At 34.1% G+C, this 23,489-nt stretch overlaps 5 protein-coding genes across 6 annotated transcripts; 3 read left to right on the top strand and 2 right to left on the bottom strand.

The window, feature by feature from the left end:
• Window positions 1-6,829: 6,829 nt before the first annotated feature.
• On the top strand, window positions 6,830-8,083 carry LOC125418382 (zinc finger protein STAMENLESS 1). Its single transcript, XM_048461821.2, has one exon. It carries the CDS (start codon window positions 7,050-7,052, stop codon window positions 7,578-7,580), a length of 531 nt encoding a protein of 176 aa, XP_048317778.2. The 5' UTR covers window positions 6,830-7,049; the 3' UTR covers window positions 7,581-8,083.
• Window positions 8,084-8,821: 738 nt separating this feature from the next.
• LOC125424085 (uncharacterized) lies at window positions 8,822-9,139 on the top strand. The gene has a single exon (XM_048480401.1). The coding sequence runs from the start codon at window positions 8,822-8,824 to the stop codon at window positions 9,137-9,139; it is 318 nt and encodes a 105-aa protein (XP_048336358.1).
• A 1,358-nt stretch (window positions 9,140-10,497) lies between these two features.
• LOC107426311 (uncharacterized) lies at window positions 10,498-11,822 on the bottom strand. The gene has a single exon (XM_016036445.4). The coding sequence runs from the start codon at window positions 11,641-11,643 to the stop codon at window positions 11,014-11,016; it is 630 nt and encodes a 209-aa protein (XP_015891931.1). The 5' UTR covers window positions 11,644-11,822; the 3' UTR covers window positions 10,498-11,013.
• A 3,400-nt stretch (window positions 11,823-15,222) lies between these two features.
• LOC107426364 (uncharacterized) lies at window positions 15,223-16,160 on the top strand. The gene has a single exon (XM_016036519.4). The coding sequence runs from the start codon at window positions 15,425-15,427 to the stop codon at window positions 15,977-15,979; it is 555 nt and encodes a 184-aa protein (XP_015892005.1). The 5' UTR covers window positions 15,223-15,424; the 3' UTR covers window positions 15,980-16,160.
• Window positions 16,161-16,354: 194 nt separating this feature from the next.
• On the bottom strand, window positions 16,355-22,742 carry LOC107426363 (uncharacterized). Of its 2 annotated transcripts, none has more exons than XM_016036517.4 (22): window positions 22,460-22,742; window positions 21,906-21,985; window positions 21,646-21,732; window positions 21,506-21,556; window positions 21,291-21,408; window positions 21,100-21,156; window positions 20,695-20,759; window positions 20,502-20,585; window positions 20,181-20,231; window positions 20,026-20,088; window positions 19,872-19,918; window positions 19,424-19,505; window positions 19,258-19,320; window positions 18,819-18,908; window positions 18,686-18,724; window positions 18,139-18,288; window positions 17,985-18,062; window positions 17,823-17,908; window positions 17,296-17,344; window positions 17,115-17,195; window positions 16,876-16,969; window positions 16,355-16,788 (listed from the first exon to the last, which is right to left on the bottom strand). In XM_016036517.4, exons 1-22 carry the CDS (start codon window positions 22,575-22,577, stop codon window positions 16,721-16,723), a joined length of 1,701 nt encoding a protein of 566 aa, XP_015892003.3. In that variant the 5' UTR covers window positions 22,578-22,742; the 3' UTR covers window positions 16,355-16,720. The 2 variants fall into 2 exon arrangements, with proteins under 2 accessions (XP_015892003.3, XP_015892004.3); XM_016036518.4 differs by having other exon boundaries at window positions 19,436-19,505; window positions 22,460-22,741.
• Window positions 22,743-23,489: the final 747 nt, after the last annotated feature.

Raw genomic sequence — 23,489 nt, 5'->3', positions numbered from 1 at the left:
TTTATAAATTCGCTTTGATAATTAAATATTTTTATCTGTGTCCATAAAATCATAGATTTTATTATAAAAAAAAAAAATCATGACGGGTATCACATGTGATTTTCTGTTTTCTTCGTTTATGAAATGTGCATGTAATTTGTCGGTTCAAATGAAAAGTTAGTACCAATGCAGCATCCAGCATCTTCTACCCTAGGACCCTCAGCAGGTGACTTTAAGATAATACATGGGCTTACATCTCTTTTTTTCTTTTTTTAACAAATTATCTAATTTATAAACTATTTACAATCCTTTAAACTATGTACTCAAACCATACTTTCTTAAACACAGATCAGAATACTCATTTAATCGTACATGGACTTAAATCTGAATGTTAAACTTTTGCACTTGATTCGTGAAGACAAAGCCCATTACAATAAATGGGCTATGATATAAAGTACACTTAGCCCACAATTGTACGGACGAGAAAATTTGTTAAACGGCGATGAATATTTATTTACCAAAAAATGCAATAGAAAATTCTTGCACTTTCTGGCTCATTAAATCATTCGTACCTACATTTGATCGGTGGATTCAATATATTAAAGTGGAAAAAATTGCTGTAAATAATAATAAAAAAATGATTCATTCTTGCACTCTTTACTCTCAATTATAATCCAAAAATAAATAGGATAAAAACATCTTTAGCCTATGATTTTGGCCTGCTTTGCTTATAATTTAGATGATATTCACTGGTAGCTTGTGATTTTGGCCTGCCTTGCTTATAATTTAGATGATTTTCACTGGTAGCTTGTGAATTTACAGTCTTTGGTTGTTGGCCTACTTTTCTTATATTTTGAATGATTTTCTCTGGTAGCTTGTGAATTTGCAATCTTTGGTTGTTCGAAATTCAACGCTCTTGAAACCATACAACCACACACGCAAAATGTTTAAATGAGGCCAAACTTGTTGAAGAAATTTATCAGAGTATTTATGGATGAGAATCTTGAAATCATAACTTTATGAAAAAGAAATAAGGGCTCTGTATTAATTCAAATCGTTATGCTCAAATCACATGAAAACACTTACGTACAAGAAAGAAGTACCATAGTGCATGCATATAAATACAAAATGCGTTTTAGATACAAAGTATCATTTAAAAGTTTAACTAAAAGACACAATGTTCAATGGACAAACATTTTAGAAAGATAACAACTAGACTCATAGACCAATAACTTCTTCCTTTGGACATTAATATTAAAAAGTGGAAAATTTGAACTTAAAATTATTGCATGAGGATGTATAATATAGCTACTAGACATGCAACTGTAGATTAATGATATTAAAATGTCAAGGATATGTTTTTTAAATTTCTAATTTATCAAGACACAAAAATTTTGAATTCTTTTTAAGCTCTTTAATAAAAAAGATGGCATATTTAAAGAGTCCTTTGCATGCTCTAAGCACGAGATTTATTTAAATTTTTAAACTTCGAAAGTGTACAGTATTTTTCATAATAATAATAATTAAAAAATAAAATAAATAAAGCTTGTAGCCTCTCTCACGTGCGTTCACCGAGTTGGCGAGCAATGAGCCACACTGTATACGGGCTGCACTGATTTAGGCCGGAGTTGTTGAAATGTTTGAGCTTAACTGGAACAGAGCACAAAAGCCCATGCAATCGAATATCACTAAAAATGGGCCTGATTGACCCCACAGTTGGCCCCAATTATGCAAGTTGAAGCAAATCTATATACTAGGTTCGTCTTTTTACGCAGCTGGTTTTTCTTTTCTCACTATCTTTTACATAAATATTCAGAAATATTCTTCTTTATTAAATATTCATTATATTTTGATTAAATGGTATTAAATTGTTCACATAATTCCAGCTAAAAAAAATTAAGTTATTCAATATATTATTAACTGAACAATATAAACATGTTTAACTAACTAAAATTAAACGTATTTTTTTACATTAAAAGTGAAATATTTTCTTATAACAAGAACAAAAGATTTAATGTAAGTAGAGTAGCATTTATGTATAAATTATATCAAAATGTTTTAAATATAATTATAGTTGATAGAAAATGCTTAATCAACAAAATATTCAAACCTTAACAATATTTATTAAAATAGAAATTTACCCCCCCCCCAAAAAAAAAAAGATTATGTTTTGATTACCTTTGGAACCTTCAAGGATATTAATCTCTTTTATATTTCAAATATCTAAAAAAATACATGTTAATAAATTATATTACATATGAATAAATTAATTATATGTTTCTACTGTAAATATATATATATATATTTTAAAGTCAAAAGTTTGTTTTGTTCTTATTAGCTGAATATATTTATATTGTTCATTTGATATATGCTAAACAACTTAATATTGTATAGCTAGAATCTAACATTTAATAAAAAAAAAAAAGTATTTTCAAAATTTTGAGTAAGAAATAGTGGGAGGAGAAAATTCTGTCCTGTAAAAAGAGCAAAGTTTTCATCTTTATCATTTCTACTTGTTACAATTTGGTGAACCAGCCATTCTTCTACCTCTTTGTTCCTCTCAATTATAGCCCAAGAAAAAAGAGGACAAGCTGCAACTTTAGCACGTGATTTTGTCCAGGCTTTCGCTTAAATTTTGGGTGATTTTCGTTAGTATAAGTTAGTTGGAATTTCAATGCTCTTGATATACACCATATATGCAACTAGACCCGCAAAATGTTTGATTATGGCAAAATTTGTTGAAGAAATCTAGAGCATTTGTGAATGGGGATCTTTAAAACCATTATTATAAGGGAAAGACACAAGGGCCCCTATATTAATGCAAATCATTGTACCCAAATCACATGAATTGTAGGGTTTTTTTGTCCGATTTTGAACCCACTTACAACTGGAAAGAAGTACAAATATAATGTATGTATATAAAACTATGTATCATTAATTTAAAGATTATGTATTGTACATACACATATAATATACCATCATGTTACTTCGATACATAAATATATATCTCCAGAAACACTGTCTTCAAACACCATTCATTTAATTTCTAGCAGGAAATTGAGTGTTGTTTCCCTGATCGGTGACTCAGATGAGAACTGTGCCAACTAAGGATAGTGGAAACTTAAACCATATATTAAAAAATAAAAAAATAAAAAATAAAAAAGGAGGAAAAAAGAAAAGAAAGAAGAAAAAGCCAAAGTATGTGTATATAGTTGACCTTACCATAAGCAAGAAATCCAAAAGGGCTTTCGTAAAGGTCATGGTGGCACATCATTAAATTGTAAGCATAAAATATGTATTAGCCCCTTTCTGACAAAGACTGGTTTAAGGAGTTGGCGGGCCATCTTCAAGGATTTCGCAATCTTAAATTTGTCTGCTGACGATTTCAATCTATCATGTCTATTCCCTGCAAACTCTGCTGAGCATTACAGTTTATACTATCTTGTTATTAATTTCATTTTCTTTCCATTTTAACCATTGTTTCCAAAAATACATTCTCTCTCTCTCTCTCTCTTTTCTTTTCCTTCTTTTTTTTTTTCCCCTTATGGTGACGTAAAAGTTAATGAATATATTTTTAAGTTATCTTTACGGACAAAACGAGATGGCGGAGTTTCTAGCTCTAACATATAAGTTGTCAAATTGAGGTTAAAGCAAGCTTTTGAAAGGAAGATTTTTGTATGTGTATACATGAAGCTAGACGATTAGGCTAATTTGATTGAGACTAATGAAAACTTAGCACTTAATTAATGGCTGATATATGTCAAATAGGTTAGGCAATATTCAGTCACTTCTTATGGGAAACAAACAAATTTTTACGAAAGCGAAATCAACAGTATAAAGTACCAGATGGTAATTGAGTTAATGGCTATCCTTTCCTAGACCAAGTGCAAAATCGAACTGTCACTTAGAAACTTCAAACATGCTTCTTTTTTTAGCTATGTTATGATTTTGTTTTCATTTTAAGTTTCTCCAATTTCTTGCTTTTTATTCCTCCCACTTTTCCTAAACCAATTAATAGCATTTAATTTGATCCAATATATAGACTAGTAGCTGAAATTCGATCATCGAACATTTTCTAGATTCATCATAATTTAGAAGTATCTTCCATTCATTTTCATCAATTTTGTCGTTTATAGGGCCAAGGATATCTATGATAAAGATTGCATATTAAAGGTGATATGGAGCAAATTTTTATTAGAATCACGCTTGCAGAGATTATGGATAAAATCCACGTATTGGAGACACATCAAAGGGTGAAATCTATGTATATGTAGCCTTCCAATGAGCAGTACTGCTAGTACTGAAAGACCTACTACACCTTCGAATGCATCGAGATCTAGCTAAGCTAGCTCTAATGGAAAAGGCAAAAGGTCACTAGGTAAAAGTTCCCCACATGGGTTTCTGTCAAAAAGTGGATGGGAATGGATTTGTGAAGAAAGTCACAAACACAAAAGCAAAAAAGCTTAGAGGATTACTCAATATATATGGATGAGCCTGAGTACTGAGTCCTGAGTCCTGAGGGATATACTAAACTCAAAAACAGCTGGGGATGGACCAAGTTTTTTGTACTTCTTTTAGTGTCTCAGCATCCTAGAAAAGTGTTCATGGTAAATGACATACAAATCTACCAATTTGATCATCATTATTCTATGTTACAAAGTCATATATTGCAGAGAGAAAATTAGCTCTGAGTTTATAGCAACTTCCTTCCCCTGATTATGCCCTTAGCTAGTAGGGCCAATTAGCCACTCAATGATTTTTGTCCGACTGCTGGATTCCAAACAAGGGAGAGGAGAGGAACGAAGATTTGACACCATCACTAGACTAGTGGTGGGGACGGAGCTAGCCTGTATTGTTCTTTCTCAGAATTTTCCTAAAGGACATGTAAATTATTTCCCTGCATTAATGTTTTGTTGATAAACAATTTTTTTTTTTCAAAAAGAAAAAGGTCAAAAATTGCACATAAGCAGCCGATAAATTTATCATGAAACTGTAAATTTAGACGTATGTACATAAATAGACAAAACTTTTGAAGAAACTTCATATATTGTTGTTATCTCATAAACAGAATATTATATATATATATATATGAAAAGATATTATATATAGGATTTTTCAAACATTGTATTATTTAACAAGTTTTATAGGAATTCATAATTTGCCATAAAGACATATGAGAAGAGGTATCTACAAAAAATAATCCTAGCTAATACATAAAGCAAAAAAAATAAATAAATAAAATAAAATAACGGAAGAATAAATCAGAAATAAAATAAATATGAGCCTTAATGCGACTGAACAATCCCTCGACACATGTAGGGTAGGCCGGGATTTTGTTTATCCATATTAGAATCAAATCCTTCAAACGAAAAAAAAAAAAAGAAAAAAATAAAAAATAAATTTAGGATCAGTTTTAAAAGATTTAGGAGTAAAGTCCATATCAAAGAGAAAAAAAAAAAAAATGAAGGGTTTTTAGATGCATATCCGATGACACATTAAATGGTTTGATGTTTGTTTGGGGCCGCTAAGATTGTTGATGAAAGCGAACGTCAATCGAGCTTGGGTCATGGGAGACACAGTCTCTACTCATCATCCAAACCTTACAACAAGTGGTGTAGGATGGTAGTATGTCCATGCGCGCAGCTTAATGGCCGACACCCTATCTTGTCCATTAACCAATCACCTTCTGCCATGTGTCGTTACACTGGGGACAGACATTATTTCCTAAGTACAACGAAATGATTTAATTTTCCTCTACCTCCCTCTCTTTTTTCTCACACGGTCCACTGCAAACATGATACATCATGTGTCATGCTTCATCATATATTTTCCTTAGCTACTTTGCTATCCCCCACCCGTTTTTCTCTCTTTTTTTCTTTTTCCCGGTTCCTTTTTAACTAATGAGATCATTATCACTTTCATGCATGATATATATGATCTAGAATACATCTTACTTTTCTTCAAATTGGACAGGTTAATTCCCCGATTTTGAGTCCAAATGCTCCCAATTAATTGGCACATCTTAATTAATTAAGTTAATCAATTTACTTTTTGGCCATGGAACATTTTATGCAAGGCTATTTGTAATTAATATAAGTAGTGTGCTTTTAGAGATATGGTGGTATATCATTACGTATATATAATAAATAAATAAAAGAAAGTAAAGGTTTTTCAATAATTACTGCATAGAACAAAGTCAAGATAGATACGTACGTGGTTAATCATCCGCTCGTGGGCGGCTTCATCGTGAAAAACGTAGTTATAAACTTGGTCTAAATTCATTTCGATAAAAATAAATAAATAAATAAATAAAAATAAAAGTAAAAAACTTTGTTTCCTTAATTCCATGGAAAAGATGGAATTTTCCGTTGCCACTAGTTAACAACTTCGATAAGTCGAGTTAAAGATGATCCTAAAAGAGACATGACAAGCACGTGCGCTGAAAAGAGAGAGAACCTAAAACAAACCAGCATCTTCGAATACAATTATACGATGGGCAATAATAATAATAACAAAAAAAAAAAAAAAAAAATCCCCCGTTTTTCGCGGAGGTCGTCTCCCATTATTGGAAAGGACCTCAAGTTGCGCGGTGCACTTTTTAAATACATAATACATTAGACACGTATTTTTTACGACTTACCCAATTGGTCAACAAGATAATTTCCCATTAGGTAACAGCAAATTAAGCTTTATTGGTTATTCTATTAGGTTCATCAGAATATAAAGATCGCGCCGTCTCAACAGCTAGAAATTATCTTACAGCATAATATAAAGTTAGATTACATCATGTATATTCTTAATTAATTTCTTACTTTTAGATTAACTGCTAGCTAGGTATGTAAAAGGGCCATTTGGCCCAAAAAAAAAAAAAACAAAAAAACAAAAAAACGAAAAAAAAAATAAAAATAAAAAATAAAGAAAGACAAAAAAACCCAGAGACAACTTTTTGAGTTCTCTTGCTATAAATAAGGGCTAGTTTTTATTCCCACACAATATATCCAAAAAAAAAAAAAAAAAAAATATCTTTCATACGGCTAATAGATTATTAGACACCTAATTGATCAACCAATATGTCCGACCAAAATCCCACATCAACGCTACGGTTGTTTGGTTTTCCATTAACCGAGTACGATGAGATCGTTGCCGAGAAACCGGAGACATGGGAAGCTGAGAACAGAAAGTTCAAGTGCCAATTCTGTGGTCGGGTTTTCGCGAACTCTCAAGCGCTTGGTGGGCATCAAAATGCACATAAAAGAGAGCGACAAAGAGCCAAACGTGCTCAGTTTCAGAGCCATCCACGGTTAATAGCTGCAGCAACGGTTCTAAGCTCGCATGCAGTGAGATCAGGACCGTCCAATATGTATAAAGGAGGGTTGATCACCACCAATAACGTAGCCGCTGCTAGGTTTTATCCATCACAACAGCCTCCGCAACTGAGCTCGTATAATCGTTACCCTTCGCAGTACTGTTTGATCTCGCGGCCGGAGCAGTTTTCTGCTACTGAGCCACCGTCATCTAGTACTGATCATCAAATTTCTAGTAAATTGGCCAAGGCTGAGGTAGGGGTTGATCTCCACCTAAAACTTTCTCTCTCAGGTTGAGATCATTAATCCTGGGTTGCTTATTGGGATTGAATATTCTTCTTCATTTTGTAGTAGACTTTGTAGAAAAGTTTGGTGTTTTTTTTTTTTTTTTTAAGATTGATAGACTTCAATCACGGTTCACAAACTTTATCTTCTTCTTCTTCTTTTTTTTTTTTTTTTTTTTTTTTTTTTTTTTTTTTGGTTTTTGGTTTTTCTAATTGAGCTTATGCCTTGTACCATTTCGTCGAGATACTGCGGGCATTACTATTGAGCTGCATATGCTTCTATATATCTAATTTCTTACCTTCTCTGTAAACGAAATTTATTACTATACGTACGTATTGCTTGAAATTTTCAGTGCAAAGCCTGTGACTGTCCTTCTAAATCATAATTATGCAACAAAATATCTTAGTTAAAGTAATTATGATAGTTAGAAGTGTTAGGTTGGCACGGGTGCGCTATCAAAAAGTGTTCTGTTAAGAGGGACCCAAATTTTAATGCAACTCAGTGTTTTTTTGCTTAATTCTGTCCTTATCTACTTAATTTAGTCACATAATCAATTGATTATAGCCATTTTATTCATCACCATCATCACGTAACCCTGTGTAATTGGCTCTAAAACATCTAATTAATGCTCATTATCAAGGTAATACTTGGCTTTTCAACTAATTGAAGGGTTAAGGAAAAATCTGAGTGATATTCACTTATAATATTTTTAACATTAGTAAAAAGACCTGAATTTCATTTTCTACACATTCAAATCATGAATGCTAGCTGTACGCATATTTGAAGTAGCTAATTTTTACCATATCTAATATGTGATTCATATATAAAGAGTAGCAAACATTATCATAACTTCATTTTTCATTAATTTTCAATAACTAGCTAGATGGGATTATCTTCGAACACTTTGTAGTCGAAGACAAGAAGTGCCCGAACAAAAGTATTCACAAAACCGAGGTTGTCCACAATGGAAACACATCACACAACGTGGTTTCAACACTTTATTTATTAAGCCACATAAAAGTAACAAGCAGCACCGCGACTAGTGCAGACAACTGCTGCAATATCATAAAATTCAAAAATTAATTCAAGAGCTCAGTTTTCCCGCAACAGAACATTTACTTATTTCCCGAAATGCCCCTCTCCCTCTCAAAAGCCCTAAAACGTCCCAGCCATCGCTTTTTAAAATCCTAATCCTTGCCCCAGTTTTCTCTCTCCTTTAGCTCCTTTCAGTCAAAAAGCTCTGGATTGTTCAGATGGGAGAGTTCGGGTCGGATAATCGATTCGGCGGAGGTCAATGGAGGAACGAGATTGTGAGCGGGAAGAGCTACGGAGCTAGGCAGACTCAAGCTTACTCATCATCATCGCCCGGTTTGCCTCCGATTCCAACTCACGCGGCGCGACAGAGTCAGAGCGATTCGAAGCCCTGGAGCTTCAAAGATCCCGAGTCGAAGAGGAGGAAGAGGATCTATAAGTATAAGGTTTACAGCGTTGAAGGTAAGGTCAAGGACTCTGTGAGGAAAGGACTTCGTTGGATCAAGAACAAGTGCTCTCAGATTGTTCGTGGGTACTAAAGCGATGGAGGGTAAATGATGATCACCTCAGGTTGTGCCACGTAACCAAGGCTTTCAGACTTCGGATGGTTGGTCCCACTGCTAATGTGTAGGGATCTGAATGAAGGCAAAGAAGATTAGTCCACTAATGCTGAGTAATGCAGCAATGCTAAACAGTGGAGTTGAAAAAATAGGGAGATTTTCGTTTGAGATTATTTTTTGTCAATATAATTTTTTCTTTTTTTTTTTTTTTTTGGATTTCGTTCAAACGTCACTTGTTTTTTCTTTCTTTGATTTTCTTTAAGTGGTGTCTTAATTACCGAAATGACCTGTTCTGATGTTATTGATGATAACACCATTGGATTTGTGCGGATTGATTTGATGCATTTTAAGGCTTTGAATTTTCGAGTTTCGACAACTTAGTCCCATAAAGAAAATACCTATTTTTTTCCTTTTCTTTGTTTGGACTGAAAGAGGAAATGCAAGTTGAGTTGATCGATATGGATATTGTTATTCTACCCAATGACAGAATAAGAGAGATCTGTCTATCATCTTCATGAAGACTCTGCAAAAATCGTGGAGTTTGGTCTAGGTTTTGTATCTTGACTATTGGGCCAAAATGGGCTTTTTCAAACATTTTACTTTCAGGAAGGGCTTTTTGCAATACACAATTTAAAAAAACACACACACACACACGCCTTTTTTTCCTTTTTTTTTTTTTTCTTTTTTTTTTTTTCAATCCTCACTATAAATAAACTCTGTATACATAACTCCTTCTATGTATAATTATGATGATTCTAGCCTAATGAAATTTTTTACCAGGAAAAAAGAATATAGAGTTCAAACGGTCACTCAAATAGAATTTCCCTTCCCACTAAAGGATAATCACTGTTAATGAGACTTGGATAATTCTATATATATATATATATATACACACACACTATATATATTTTTTGATAAACAGTGTTTCCTTAATTAACTTTTCTTTTGAAAGCTTCTTTATTTAATTTCTATATATTATTGCGAATAAGTTTTATTATTTATCTATGTAAATAACATGGAACTGTTTGATTGCAATTGGAAATATCCGAAAGTTTTCGTTTACTTTCATTACCTATGATCATATGATCATACGTATACTCAATTTCATCAAAGGCCCCTTATTTAATTTGTCATTTATTGATAGGTATATGCGCCTTGTCATAATATTTTAAAATCCTTTTAAATTTGTACCATAGAAAAAAGAAAAAGCTTTTTAAATAAATAAATTTGAGAAAATTTATAACTTAAGAAATATTTCATACTATTTTCATCCCCCATACTATATTATTGTTTTCGTACACTTAATAATATGAAAGAAGTAACACATGGGAAAAAAATAAATAAATAAGAGAATTATTACCAGAGGAAAATAATAGTAAGAAATACAGGGGATACAGGACATCCCACATCCTCTTTTTCTCCCTGATAAATTTAGACCAATAAAATCCTAATTTAAAAATGTACAAAAGCTATGATTTTTTTTTTTTTTTTTTTGAAAAAAAAAAGTAGAATGAATTAAAAAAAATAATTTATTTCTCAAATAACACCATCCGAATGAAACCTTGTTAATCCTCTTCTTCGGTGTTCTCTAAATCCTTGACCAAGCAATCGACCTGAATCCCTTTAACCAGAAATTAATAAAATGAAAAGGAAAAAAACAAAAAATTGGTAGAAAGAAGCAAGAGGAAAAAAGATAAACAAGATCACAATTTGACACGTGCAAGCACGCATGCATGCATGAATGCAAATTGCACACAGCAAACACAGCTCGGATGAAAACTTTTTTTTTTTTTTTTTTTTTTTAAATCATTTTGACGCCCAACAACAACATGCCCCCCATAAAACGAAGCGTTTTAATATCCAATTGACCTCTTGTTCATCTCTTCGAAACGACGGTCAATGGAATCCAAACGCTGAAGCCTCATCTGCTTGTAGAACTGAGCGATAAACTCTTCAGCCTTGGCATCAATCAACTCGTCATCAACAACCAAAATCTCATCACCAGGAGCCAAAATACCGGCGCAATGATCTTTAGCAAGGTCTTTAAGATTCACAGTGGAACCGTAGCGACTGCCGCTGTCTTTATCAAGCTCTTGAAGGTTCACTGCCGATGCGTAGCGACTGCTCATGCCGTCTTCCGATGACATGGAGCTTATCGAACTTCCGGGAGATTCGGGTGGCAGCATTACGTCGTCGTATCGCTCGCTCATCGACGTCGTTTTCGGCTCGTCTTTAATGGACGGTGGCGGGGATGCGTTGCTTTGGAGGTGCAGAGGTCGCATTGACCCAACCAGACGCCTCCACATTCCCTTCGAAGCCACATCCACGGATTTCGATTGGCCAGAACGACGACGTATCATGAACAACGCCACCCTGAGAAATTGCATGCCTCTGCGCCTTTTTTGGGTGGCGGTTTCCTCCTTTGGGGGGACGACATTATTTTTCTTGTCGGCAATTATGATTGATTTTGGTTCCGTTTCCATAAGATCGAGCAGGGAGAGAGAGAGAGAGAGAGAGAGAGAGAGAGAGAGAGAGGATGAATCTTCTTCTGGTTTTCTCTTAAAAGCGAATTTGGTAATTTGATTGTTTTAGGGCCAATGGCCTATCCCTGCGAAAAGCAGGGATGTGACCAAAGATAACTGTGGTGAGGAACCTTGAAACGAATCACTGCATATTTATATGCAAAGGAGTCTCTGCCCTTTCAATTTATTTTTTTTAATTATTTTTTAAAGAAATTATTAATTCCCCACATCTAAAAAACAACATTTTGGAATGGAATATTAATGGATGGTTGATTTACTACAGTTTGGCAAATTGACAATTTTACTTTCTTTAGGATTAATTTTTAGCTAAGAAACACCTAGATCAGTTTTTTGAGTCGTCCATAAATAATGAAAGTTGTCTTTTTACCTTTTTTATTAAAGGTGAATGTACCCCGACAGTGAATATACTTTGCAACTGTATAAATTATTTGAGAAAAATATAAAACAAAAACAACCACAAGTCTAATTTCAGTTCCATTTAGGTTAGTGAAGGAAATTAGTTTTATCACTTTTAACTGGTTAATAAATACTAGAAAACTTGTAAATCTATATATATATATATATATATATATGTATAAATTTATGTATTTATGTAAACTTATAAATAAATTAATCAGAGAGGAATTAATCTTTGGTATCATTTTAATGTGCTTCTAGTTAAGTTTTTGGTGCATAAAATTCAAAATCCTCGTTAGGCAAAAGAATAAAATGAGTAGGAGTCGGAGTAGAAGGACAGATCAGGGATTTCAATTTTCAACTTTTTTTTTTTTTAAATATATTGTATAAGATAATGCATGCAGTATTACACGCGGAGCAAGGGCAACATTGGGAATAGTGAGTAAGATGGACGGTTATCTACTAGGGAACAGAAAAACGTGGGGGCGGTATTTCAGGTAGACAAATGGGTAGGCGAAGGAAGAGGCAGATGTTTGGTGGAGAAGTCAGAAAATCAGAGGGTTGTGGATGGTGCATCTGAATTTGATGCGCGTAAGTTTCTGATTTGAACAGGTCCACTCAGGCTCTGACCCTCTCTGGGTGATCAAATATTTGGGGCAAAACAGCTGGCTCTTTTTAATTTCCCAATTCGAATATGAATTTGAATTGAAGGGATCCCCAAAACATGCGCTCATGCAACCAGCATGATCAACGAACCATACATCATAACCATTCATGAAAAACAAAAAAAGACATACATCATATCCACATTTATTGAGGGAGGTGGGATCTAAGAGTGGGGTCCACCACCAATTTTACACCTATTTTTCTGCTACTTCTACGGTCATGATGGGTCCCATCACTATCTATCATGACTCATACATAAACATTGTAACACCATCTAATCATTGAATTTATATGTCCGTACTCGCGTACAAAGCGCAACTACGAGCTGTCCAAAAAAAAAAAACATGTCAAACTATTTCGTTCAAGTTTAAAATATGAATTCGGAAGATGTTAAATAATTACTTTGAATGGTAATAGCTTATATAGGCATTTCTTGTCTAACTTTGCGTGCCCTCTTTTTTCCCATTTTGAGTTTGTTTATGATCAAATTGTTGCTTAAACTTATTGTCTTTTGCTTATATTTTATGCAGTCGCTAGTCATGAAACGTAGACGATAAACAGGTGGTCGCTTTAGCTTCTTTTAGTTTCCCTCTGTTTTTGAGCAAATTGATGAGTTTACTTGTTGATGTTTCATATGTGCTAGTTTTTGTTTTAGCCACAGGTTTCAAGCGTGATCTTACTTGGAATGCACTTTTCAGTACGAAAGCTGGATGATAATTCAACTTTTTGGAACTTTCCTCCAAAATTAATCATCAAAGTGTATTTTCTGGCATTAACCATATATCAAGCTGTAACGTGGAGTCCTTTCAAAATGCGAAACAAAAGCCACCGAAATTTTACGACTATGACACTGTTTTGGCACTGTTTTGGGTGGGAATTAGTTGTCGTATAGGCCCCACAAATAGTTGAATGGCTCCGCAGCCCGAGCCGAAGGACACAAGTGGTTCGGCGACTTTCCGCAAACCCATGCAATGCTATTTATTAATGGATTCATGGTATATACTTAATAGCTATTAACCAAACTCACTAGACATCAGAAAATGGCATTATTAGTATTAATATTAATGAACCAATTAAATTTCCATGCCCAGATTTCGGTCCCCAAATGTTGCAAGATATATGGCAAGCCAAGAAGAATTCCCGATACGTACTTTGATTTAATCAGGGGGAAATAACTTTATAAGTTTCCGGGCAGTTACATGAAATTCATGATTTTATATTATTATTATTTTATTCCCATTAAAGCTTTTCAAGGACAAAAAGTTTCAATTTCTCTGTTGAACTATGTACCAACAAAGACAAAGTCATCCATTGGAATTTGTTGCATTAAACAGGAAATTAATTAGAAAATAAGACTCCAATGATTGGTAGTTAGAAATTTAAAGGATATGTAACTAAAATTGATGTCCCGAAGCCGAGCACAGCTTAAAATCAGGAGTCGCCGATGGGAGTGGTGTCCAAGTTATTCAATGGCTCTAGATCTGTACGCTTTATTCCATATTTCCATTGACCCTCCCTCCGTCAACTTCCAAATCTTTTTTTTTTTTTTTTTTTTTTTTTTAATTTTATAATTATAATCTTTTATTTTTCACTTACAAAATGCGAATCATTTTAGATCTTCATTAAAAATTTAAAGTAATGATTATAAAATGACCCACATTATTAGTACAGCCACCAAGACACGGTTTAGAGTACTTTAGAAGTCCTTGTCAAAGAACATTTCAAAATCTAGCTCTCTTTCTCTCAGAGTCTTTATGGTGGGCATTAATCAAGCTTAGGATCCTCTATTATAGTATTATTTAATCAATTAAAAAGTGTTTAAATTTTTTGAGAAATTATCATTATTTTTACTTGTCCATAAGAAAACAAAAAACAATGTCCCAGCTAGAACTAGAAAGAGCGTTGATTTTTCGGTGGCTGCGGACCCACCGTCGCAGCTGTTATTTCAAATGTCCAAATTGGCCATTCCAAATCAGCCAGTCTGTAGTCCCTTTATATTTTTAATAAATTCAAACTAAATAAAACTGCGATTCAAACTAAATAAATTAAAAATAAATGGAACTGTAATTTGGAAGTAATGTGTAGATTATTAGCACATCTCTACTCCCTTATTGTCATTAATTTCCGGAGCTTACCAATTTTGGTATCTTCAGAGAAAATATAAATAAAAATAGTTCATTCATTGACTTGCTAAAATATATTTCCAAACTCTTAACAACCATTTTAAAAATAATAATAATAAACAATACATTTTCTGTTGCTCAAAGCAGTAATAAGTTGGACAAAACAGGGGTAGTTTCGGAACAATGTAAACTCCAGCTTGATTGATCCCGCGTACAACCGTGTTCCACTTTTTCCTAACGAGTTCCCACAAATCCACACCAAACTCACTCGTCTCTCTCTGCGCACCGCGTTCATACAACATTCCCAACACCATATATAATACAATGCCTCTTTCTCTAACCTCCACAACCTGAAAATTCTCAAACAAACAAACACACCCAAAACAAAAAAAAGATTAGCATTTTTTTTCATCTGTTTTTTTCCACGGCATCATCGCTATACATTGAGCTTGTGAGTAGAAAGAATTCAAAGAAAGTTGTTAATACGGCAAAAGTTGAAATTTGAAGAATATATATATATATATATATATAAAACAATGTGGAAGCAAAACGACGACGTTTCTCGTAGAGCATGGAACATCGTTCGTCTAGCATTGTTATGGGCTCGCAAAGGAGGGGTGTTCAAGCGCAGGCTGATGATGGAACTGAGGGTGGTGCCTAAGTTCATAAAGAACCTCGGCAATGCAAACCAGAGCGACAACATCCATTACGGCGAGCGACAGCTCTCCTTCGACGAGACTCCCATTTTCCACGTCAAGATGCACCGTCCTAACTCAATGCGCTTCCATTTGCCTCACATTCCTTGCTTCACTACCCCTCAAGTTGATTTCGACTATGATTTCGATGGCCGCGATGACGCCGACGACAATGACGGAGCTTATAGCCAGATGTACTATGACAGTGGGAGGAAGAGTTTCCTAAAGGTCACTGCTGGAGATGATGAGGAAGGAGATGAAATGGCATCGTATGGCGAAGAGAGTATCGATATGAGGGCCGAGGAGTTCATAGCTAAATTCTACGAGCAAATGAAGCTGCAAAGACAGATTTCGTATTTACAGTATAATGAGATGTTAAACAGAGGCTCAAGCTGATCGTTCTTTCTTTTGATGCGATTCTCTCTCTTTTCTTCCAAGTTTTTCAATCTTTTTTATTGTTTATTTTGTACTAGAGGCATTGCGGCGTTTGTAGATACCGGAAGCTTCGATCGAGTTTCGAGTTTATACAATTTGATTATAGAAATAAAAAAGCGGCAGTACAATTTGATTCGTAAAATTTATTATTTTCTCGCAAATATGATTTGTGAACTTCTATTATCTTGGATGAGAGAATTGAAAGAGAAAATGATCGGATAAAGAAAAGAAAATCCTTTAGATCATTGCTGCAAAACGAAGTGCAGCAAGTTCTTGATAGCTCGACAAAAAATATAGAATAAAGTCCAACAACGTCATAGCAAATATGACAAGATATACTTAAAAATAATAAATAAATAAAAGAAATTAAATGACAACAACTCTCTGTAGTCACTCCAAAAGCATGAAAAATAACCAGATAAAGAACTTAATGTTGTTGACCGTGAACTTTTCTACAAGACAGAATCAGAGTAAAGCTTATAAAGCAGATGAAGAAATTAGTTCCAAATTAGGGGTCTACTTTGTAAACCCCGTATATTAACCCTCCATTATGCATCGGCTCCCGTATCTGTTCATTGAAGGTTGAACAAAGCAAAAAGCAAAATTCCTCACACAAAATTATCCGAGTTCTTCCCAACATTTTATCTTCTTATGGTCTACCCTATAAAGAATATGCTAATTCCTAAGGGATAGACAGAGATGCTATTTACTTCCATTTTGATGCCTGTTGAGATATGATTCCAACTTCCCTGTTGCTGCCAGTATAAGACCTGCAATTGCAAAATCAGAAATGTTGGATGCGAAGCAAACATTACTCGATTTACAGTTCCCAATTGTTTTTGTTGGCCAATAAGTACCTAAGAATAGAGCTGAGGGCCTCCCTGGTCGCGACTTAAATTCTGGATGAAATTGCACTCCTACATAATATGGATGGCCTGGAAGCTCCAAAATCTGTAGGAAAACAAGGAGTTCAGTTATTGCCTATCTGAATCTGCTGTTCTATGTAACTTAGGCAATACAACCACGTAATGTATAACAATTCCTCAAGCTCAAAGAACTCAAGACCAGCCAAGCATCATTCTAAGGGGAGACCCACCTCCATTCGTTTTCCACTTTCATCCGTTCCCACAAATTTTAGGCCAGCATCTTCAAGTTGTCCAATAACATCCGGGTTTACCTGAAGCACACAAGAACGAACATATTAGGTCATGTCCATCTGAAAAAAAATATGCCTTTCAAAGACCATTTTCCCACTTAAATCAGATTTCACAACTAACCTCATATCTGTGTCGATGCCGTTCATCCACATACTCTGAATTTTCATACCTAACAATTAGAAAAAAGGTATAAACATAAGCACGCATAAAGTATGCTAACAAACAAACAGTAAACTTAATCTAAAGTGTGGAAAAAAAAACCCAAGTTGAGATCTGTTGGACTTCGTTTGATATGAGCAGTATCTTATATCACATAACTGACATGTCACTAAGGACTGCCTATGGCAGGAACAGAACTAATCTAGATATCTCAATCTGGCTGAACTTCAATAATTTTCCAGAAGGTACAGTTTTTGGAAAACCACCAGTAAGCAAATAATCCAGGTTCATATTGCTTATCTGCAGCACTTTAAATAACCAATGTGGACTAGCAATGTCCGCATGTCCCATACCATCAAAGTTGACAAGAAACATACATGCATCCATTTTACAGAAAACTTGCATGGAGTTTAAAGAATGAACATTTTGAATTTGCAGGTGGCGGGCTGCCGTTTACTTTAAAGTAGAGAAACAGATAAACTACATACAACTTTGAAGTAACACAATCAGGCGTCTGGAAGAGCGTTCTTCGAGATCCTAGTCTCATTGTGCTACCCATATGTGTTCTTGAACCCTATGAAATGACAACATCATGTACCACATCTAGCAGATCTATGAAATCCATAAGGAGGAAACAAATGAATTTGTACCTCAGGCATGAATATTACAACAGGGTTAGGTGTTGCTCCATCGAACTCAGTACTATCTGCCCTTTCCAAGCCCAAAACCTGAAACAAGTAATTTACATAGTGCTATTTATGATTTGAAAAACATATAAGAATGTTGAAAGGAAATGTAACTTACAGATCTAGCAAACTCAATCACAGAAATCTGCATGCCCAAGCAAATCCCAAGATAAGGAACCTTGTTCTCTCTGGCATACTTTGCAGCCAATATCATACCTCCTACACCGCGATCTCCAAACCCACCAGGAACCAAGACACATGCTGCATTCTGCAAAAGTAGAACATTCAAAACAATACCAAGTCCTACAGGAAAACTTTAGCAGCCTTGCAACTCCACCATTATTATTAAGTGCATTGCCCTTCTCTAAGGGGTTCTTTGAAAAAAAAAAAAAAACAAATAAATGAAAATAAAAACAGCCGGAATATGGTAACTTGGTATCCATTGTTCTGCATGGTCATGTTCTATAAAGAGCTCAATAAACCGAACAAAGTGTTCAACAATCATATCATATCCAAATTGATCAAATGAATCAACAACCATATCATATCCAAAGAAAAAACAAGATTACGTATAGAATGATAATACTCTGTTGTTGGTATAGAAGATAAGAACCATTCAATTTAAAGGGAAGTTCAGCATCATAAAACAAAACTGTTCAGCTTACCCTCAAAGTTTCCCAAGCAGAGGCATGTGCTTCTGGTGTCTGTATAAGAAAGAAATACTTCTAGATAAGATATAGTGTCACAGAAATCTATACCCAAATCCTATTTAAATGCAATGCAACTTGTAAGCAGTACCGATGTGGCACTATCATCTTCCAGATCAGAAGCTGCAATCCAGTCAATTGATGGCTTTAGAGAACAAGCTATACAAGCATGCAGAAGGGCCTGCAATAAGATTTCAAACTAGCATTTATGCCCAGAGAAGCGGAGAACCAAATATTTTGAGAACAAAAATTACATCAAAACATTCAATCAGATTAGGCATCATCCTGCAGTTATAACATAGATGTGATATTCTAGAAAGAAGCATTGGAATTAAACAAATATCTTAAATACTCCAACATGGCAGACACGAACGATCCTGTCTATGTATCTTATGTGTATCAAAGTATACATTTTAATTAACTACTTGATTGCCAAATTTGTTAAATCAACAAAAAGAAATAAAAAAAAAATGATCAACACCATATTTTCACTAAATAGAAAAACAAAATGGTTAAAGCACATGTGGCACCTTCACAACAGACAGATATGAATCTGGAAGACCAACATACTTCCCCACCATGGCAATCCTAACCTGCATATAACAGCAAACTTTCATTTCATAATCAAACCAGAACCATATTAAAAGAAAAAAGAAAAGGAAAAATAAATAAATAAAAATTCATCATATTGATTACAACAACACTAACTGAATTGGTAAGGTTATCATAAGTCTCCGCCATCTCAGTCCATTCTTGTAAATGAGGAGGTGTAGCAATGCTGAAAGAAAGTTTTATCAATAATTCCACACGGTCAACAGTCTTGCATTCTGATTTACCAAAAAATTTTAAAAAAACATTCCTGCGTTCTGTATGTCTCTAGCTGACTGATGCATTTAGTTCTACAGCTAGCAATTGTAAACACCATAACTAACTATATATGTAAGATAACATCCATTCTTACAGTCATTAGAAAGAAAGGGGAAAGACAAAAATACCTAAATTTCTGACAAAATTTATTGAAATTAAGCAGAATTAACGTACAGCATGCCTACTAGATTAAAGTAATTTCAAAAATTGACTTTTGTATTAGCACTCTGGCATCAAAATCTCTCCTTGAATGTGAAAAAAGCTAAAGAACACATACCTGAGCAAGTCTAGCTGTTTGAGAATTGTAGTATGTGCATTTTGATTCTGAACATCAAGACATGCCACAAGCATTAAAATAACAATAATGCTAAATAAAATATAAGATCCACATTTAAGCCTCCCAGGAAATAAAGATATCTTACTTAACGCACCCTAAGTAAGAGAGGAATGTGCCAAATGTTTGGAACATCATGGATATTAAGAATATTACCAGCCTGTGAGAGATCATAAAGAAAATATAAAATCGGCAATTCAGTATTTAAGTTAAAAAATCAGAAAGGCTGCAATACATTCAGCACCAACTTACTGGAACATGACAAAACCGAGAAAGTTTATCCTTGGTATTCTCCAATAAAGGCTGCAATACATTCACCAAAGCAATTTCACTGTAGGCTCATCAAACTACCACTAAAACATGTAAGCATGAGATTTAAGCAGATAGATTTCAAAATATGCTTCCACGTCACCCAATTCAGTAAGAATAGGAGATACAAATGAAAATAAGCTCATTTTCACATACAAGGTCAAGAAGCAAGATTCAGATAAATATAGTTCAATATAGAAATCAGTATTCATAGTCATGACTTTCTGGCATAAATGCAGGGCACAATCAGGTAAGAAAATGTACCTGAGCCGAGCGACAGGCTAATAGATGAGGAGTTAGTCCTAATGCTCTCAATTCCCGGACACTATGTTGTGTAGGTTTTGTTTTCTGCATAGAGAGACAATGGTATTCATGATAAAGAAGAGAATGAAATATAAACATATAAGTCAACAGATAAGAATCCATAAATAACATAGAAGACTGGCCGTGTACTTACTTGCTCTCCAACCACACCAATTACTGGTATTAAGCTCACATGAATAAGACAGAAGTTATCCTGTCCTGAAGAGAGAATTAAACCAGCATGAGAAACAACTATAAAGATAATGAAACATCTTAACACAAAAGTGCATATCAACAGCATAGGAGAACAATTTGTTAATCTCAGTTTTAACTATGCATAGGTTCCATATTTCCATAGATTGCACATGACATCCAACTGTACCACGAGGCTCATTACAAAAACCTAAATAAGGTTCCTCACTAGACTTTATGATTTTACAGCAGTAATAAAACAGTTATCACTGAATAAAATATGAAAAAAATACAAATTAAATGGCCGTTAACGAAAATCAGCCTCAGGTTCCTCACCAAACCCTAAATAAATAGCATAAGGCCTTACCAACAGAAAACGACAATTGTCGGAGAGCCTCTATGAATGGCATTGATTCAATGTCACCTAAAAAAGGAGAAAGTACTCAGAAATTTTTTTTCCGTTCAGAAATATATATGTATATATATATATATATATTTTCCAAAACCAAAATAATATTCCAAAAAATCAGTCGTCTCTGTGCTTTTGAAATTTTTTACCCACAGTCCCTCCCAATTCTATCACACAAACATCTGCAGGTGCATCCTTTCCATCAACAGGAATGGCAGCAACTGATTCTATCCAATCCTTGATGGCATCTGTGATATGTGGAACCACCTGGAATTTACTCAAATATGGCAGGATCCCAGTTACCAGTAGTTTCACTAAGCAAGTAAAATAAGAAATTATGATTCCGTTACAGATGCATTCTTACCTGAACAGTCTTTCCAAGATAATCACCTCTCCGTTCCTTCTCAAGGACAGACTGATTAGAAATGAAATGGATAGGTTATTTAAGCAACTTATAGATTAAGAAATAGATAGATACAACTTTTTTCATAAAAATAAAGGCACCTTATATATTTTCCCAGTGGTAATGTTGTTCTCTCTTGTAAGCGTCACATCTAGGAAACGCTCATAATTACCCAGGTCTAAATCAACCTGTTAGGACAAACTTAATTAATGAACATAGTAATTATTTTATCTACATCTTCCATAATATTTATATAAAGGGAAGTAGAGAAAGAGAAGGATGGTAAAGTAGAAGTTCCCGATCCAATTTTATTTCATGAGTGAAAATAAGCAGTACCGAGAAATGGGGGAAAGAAGGATACCTCTCCACCATCATCAAGAACAAAAACTTCCCCGTGTTCAAATGGAGACATGGTACCAGCATCGGTGTTTAAGTATGGATCTGGAGAAGGCAGAAAACAAATCCAAATTACTAAATAACACAAAAGAAAACTCAGTGACTGTTCCCAGCATCTAGAAGCAATGATTAAACAAGTAAAAAGATCATTGTGAGTAAATGAAGAAACAAACACAAATAGGAAATAAACGTATCCATCATAGGAAGAACAAAACGTCAATGTACTATTTGCAATAAATATGAAAGGACCAAACCAAGCGAGAGCAATTCCAATAGTCCGACAATCTGCATACGGTATTGTTTTTTGTTTTCTTTTTATTTCTGTTTCTTTCTAGGATAGACAAGTGAATACTTACACTCAAGAAAAACCCAATAAGCCAAAATGACAAACAAACTGATTCACACACAAAAGCAGAAGCAGAACACTAAACCCAGAAATTAAATGAATGGAAGGGAAAAGCCAGCCTAAAAATTTGTTTCAAAGAGCAAATAACCAAGCAATAGGTAAAGGGAGATAACCGATTTTGATGGAGGTGACGCGAAGGCCACAGCCTTTGAGCACGACGCCTATACTGCTGGCTGTAACACCTTTGCCCAGCCCACTCACAACACCTCCTGTCACTAACACGTACTTCATTTTCTCTTCAACTCTTTAACTTCCTCTGTCGTACACAAGATGTTTGTGTTAATTTCTGAGCGGGAAGTTGGAGAACAAACCACAATCTCACTGGTTTTATAGGGTCGTGAAGTCAGCTGTCGTTTTTTTCTCTATAAACCTAGGAAGAAAAAAAGCCGGAAAAGGCACAAAAAGGTGGTGATTCTGTACAGCTACACCCGGTCTAGGTGGATTTACCAACCAATTATACTCTTCCTAAAAAATAAAAATAAATAAAAAAAGGGGAAAAAAAAAAAAAAAACTACTTCATAATTAAGCCGAAGAGTCATTGAAATATTGGATAATTTAGCTGGATTAACTTTCTTAATTTGAAAATTGTTTAAGATTGATTTTGGAGGAATTAAAAAAATTAAAAAATAAAAGATTTTAACATGGAGTAATGGTAAAGCCACTAAAAAGTATAACAAAATATTATATGTTATTATTTGGTTAAATTATATTTAATTACCTTTATCTTTTTAAAAATCTACTTATCGATAATTTGATTGGTTGTATTAATACAGTAATAATACATACATTTAATAAATAATTTGATTGACCATTTGATATATTTAAAATTACTATTTTTAACATGATACGCAAATTTATATGCTTCAATAAAAACAATAAATAAGTAAATAACAAAAGGTGGAACGTCAGCTTTGGATCGCTAAAATAAACCAAAAATAGGTCATTTCACTTTCTTCTATTATTTTTTCCCTAATGCATGGTCACTTCATTTGTCATAACATATTAATGTGCATTTTAAGAATAATATCAAAAGCAAGAATATAGTATAAATAGAGAGCATAAACAGATGCTTTCACACCGATTTAATTTGACTTGGCACAGAATATTATTGCTGCTTACTTATTCCCTCTCCCTAGTGCTTCA

The sequence above is a fragment of the Ziziphus jujuba genome, chromosome 9 (assembly GCF_031755915.1).
Source record: "Ziziphus jujuba cultivar Dongzao chromosome 9, ASM3175591v1".
NCBI lineage: Eukaryota > Viridiplantae > Streptophyta > Magnoliopsida > Rosales > Rhamnaceae > Ziziphus > Ziziphus jujuba.
The sequence above is the reverse complement of the archived record's forward strand: the minus strand, read 5'-3'. Positions and strand labels throughout refer to the sequence as shown.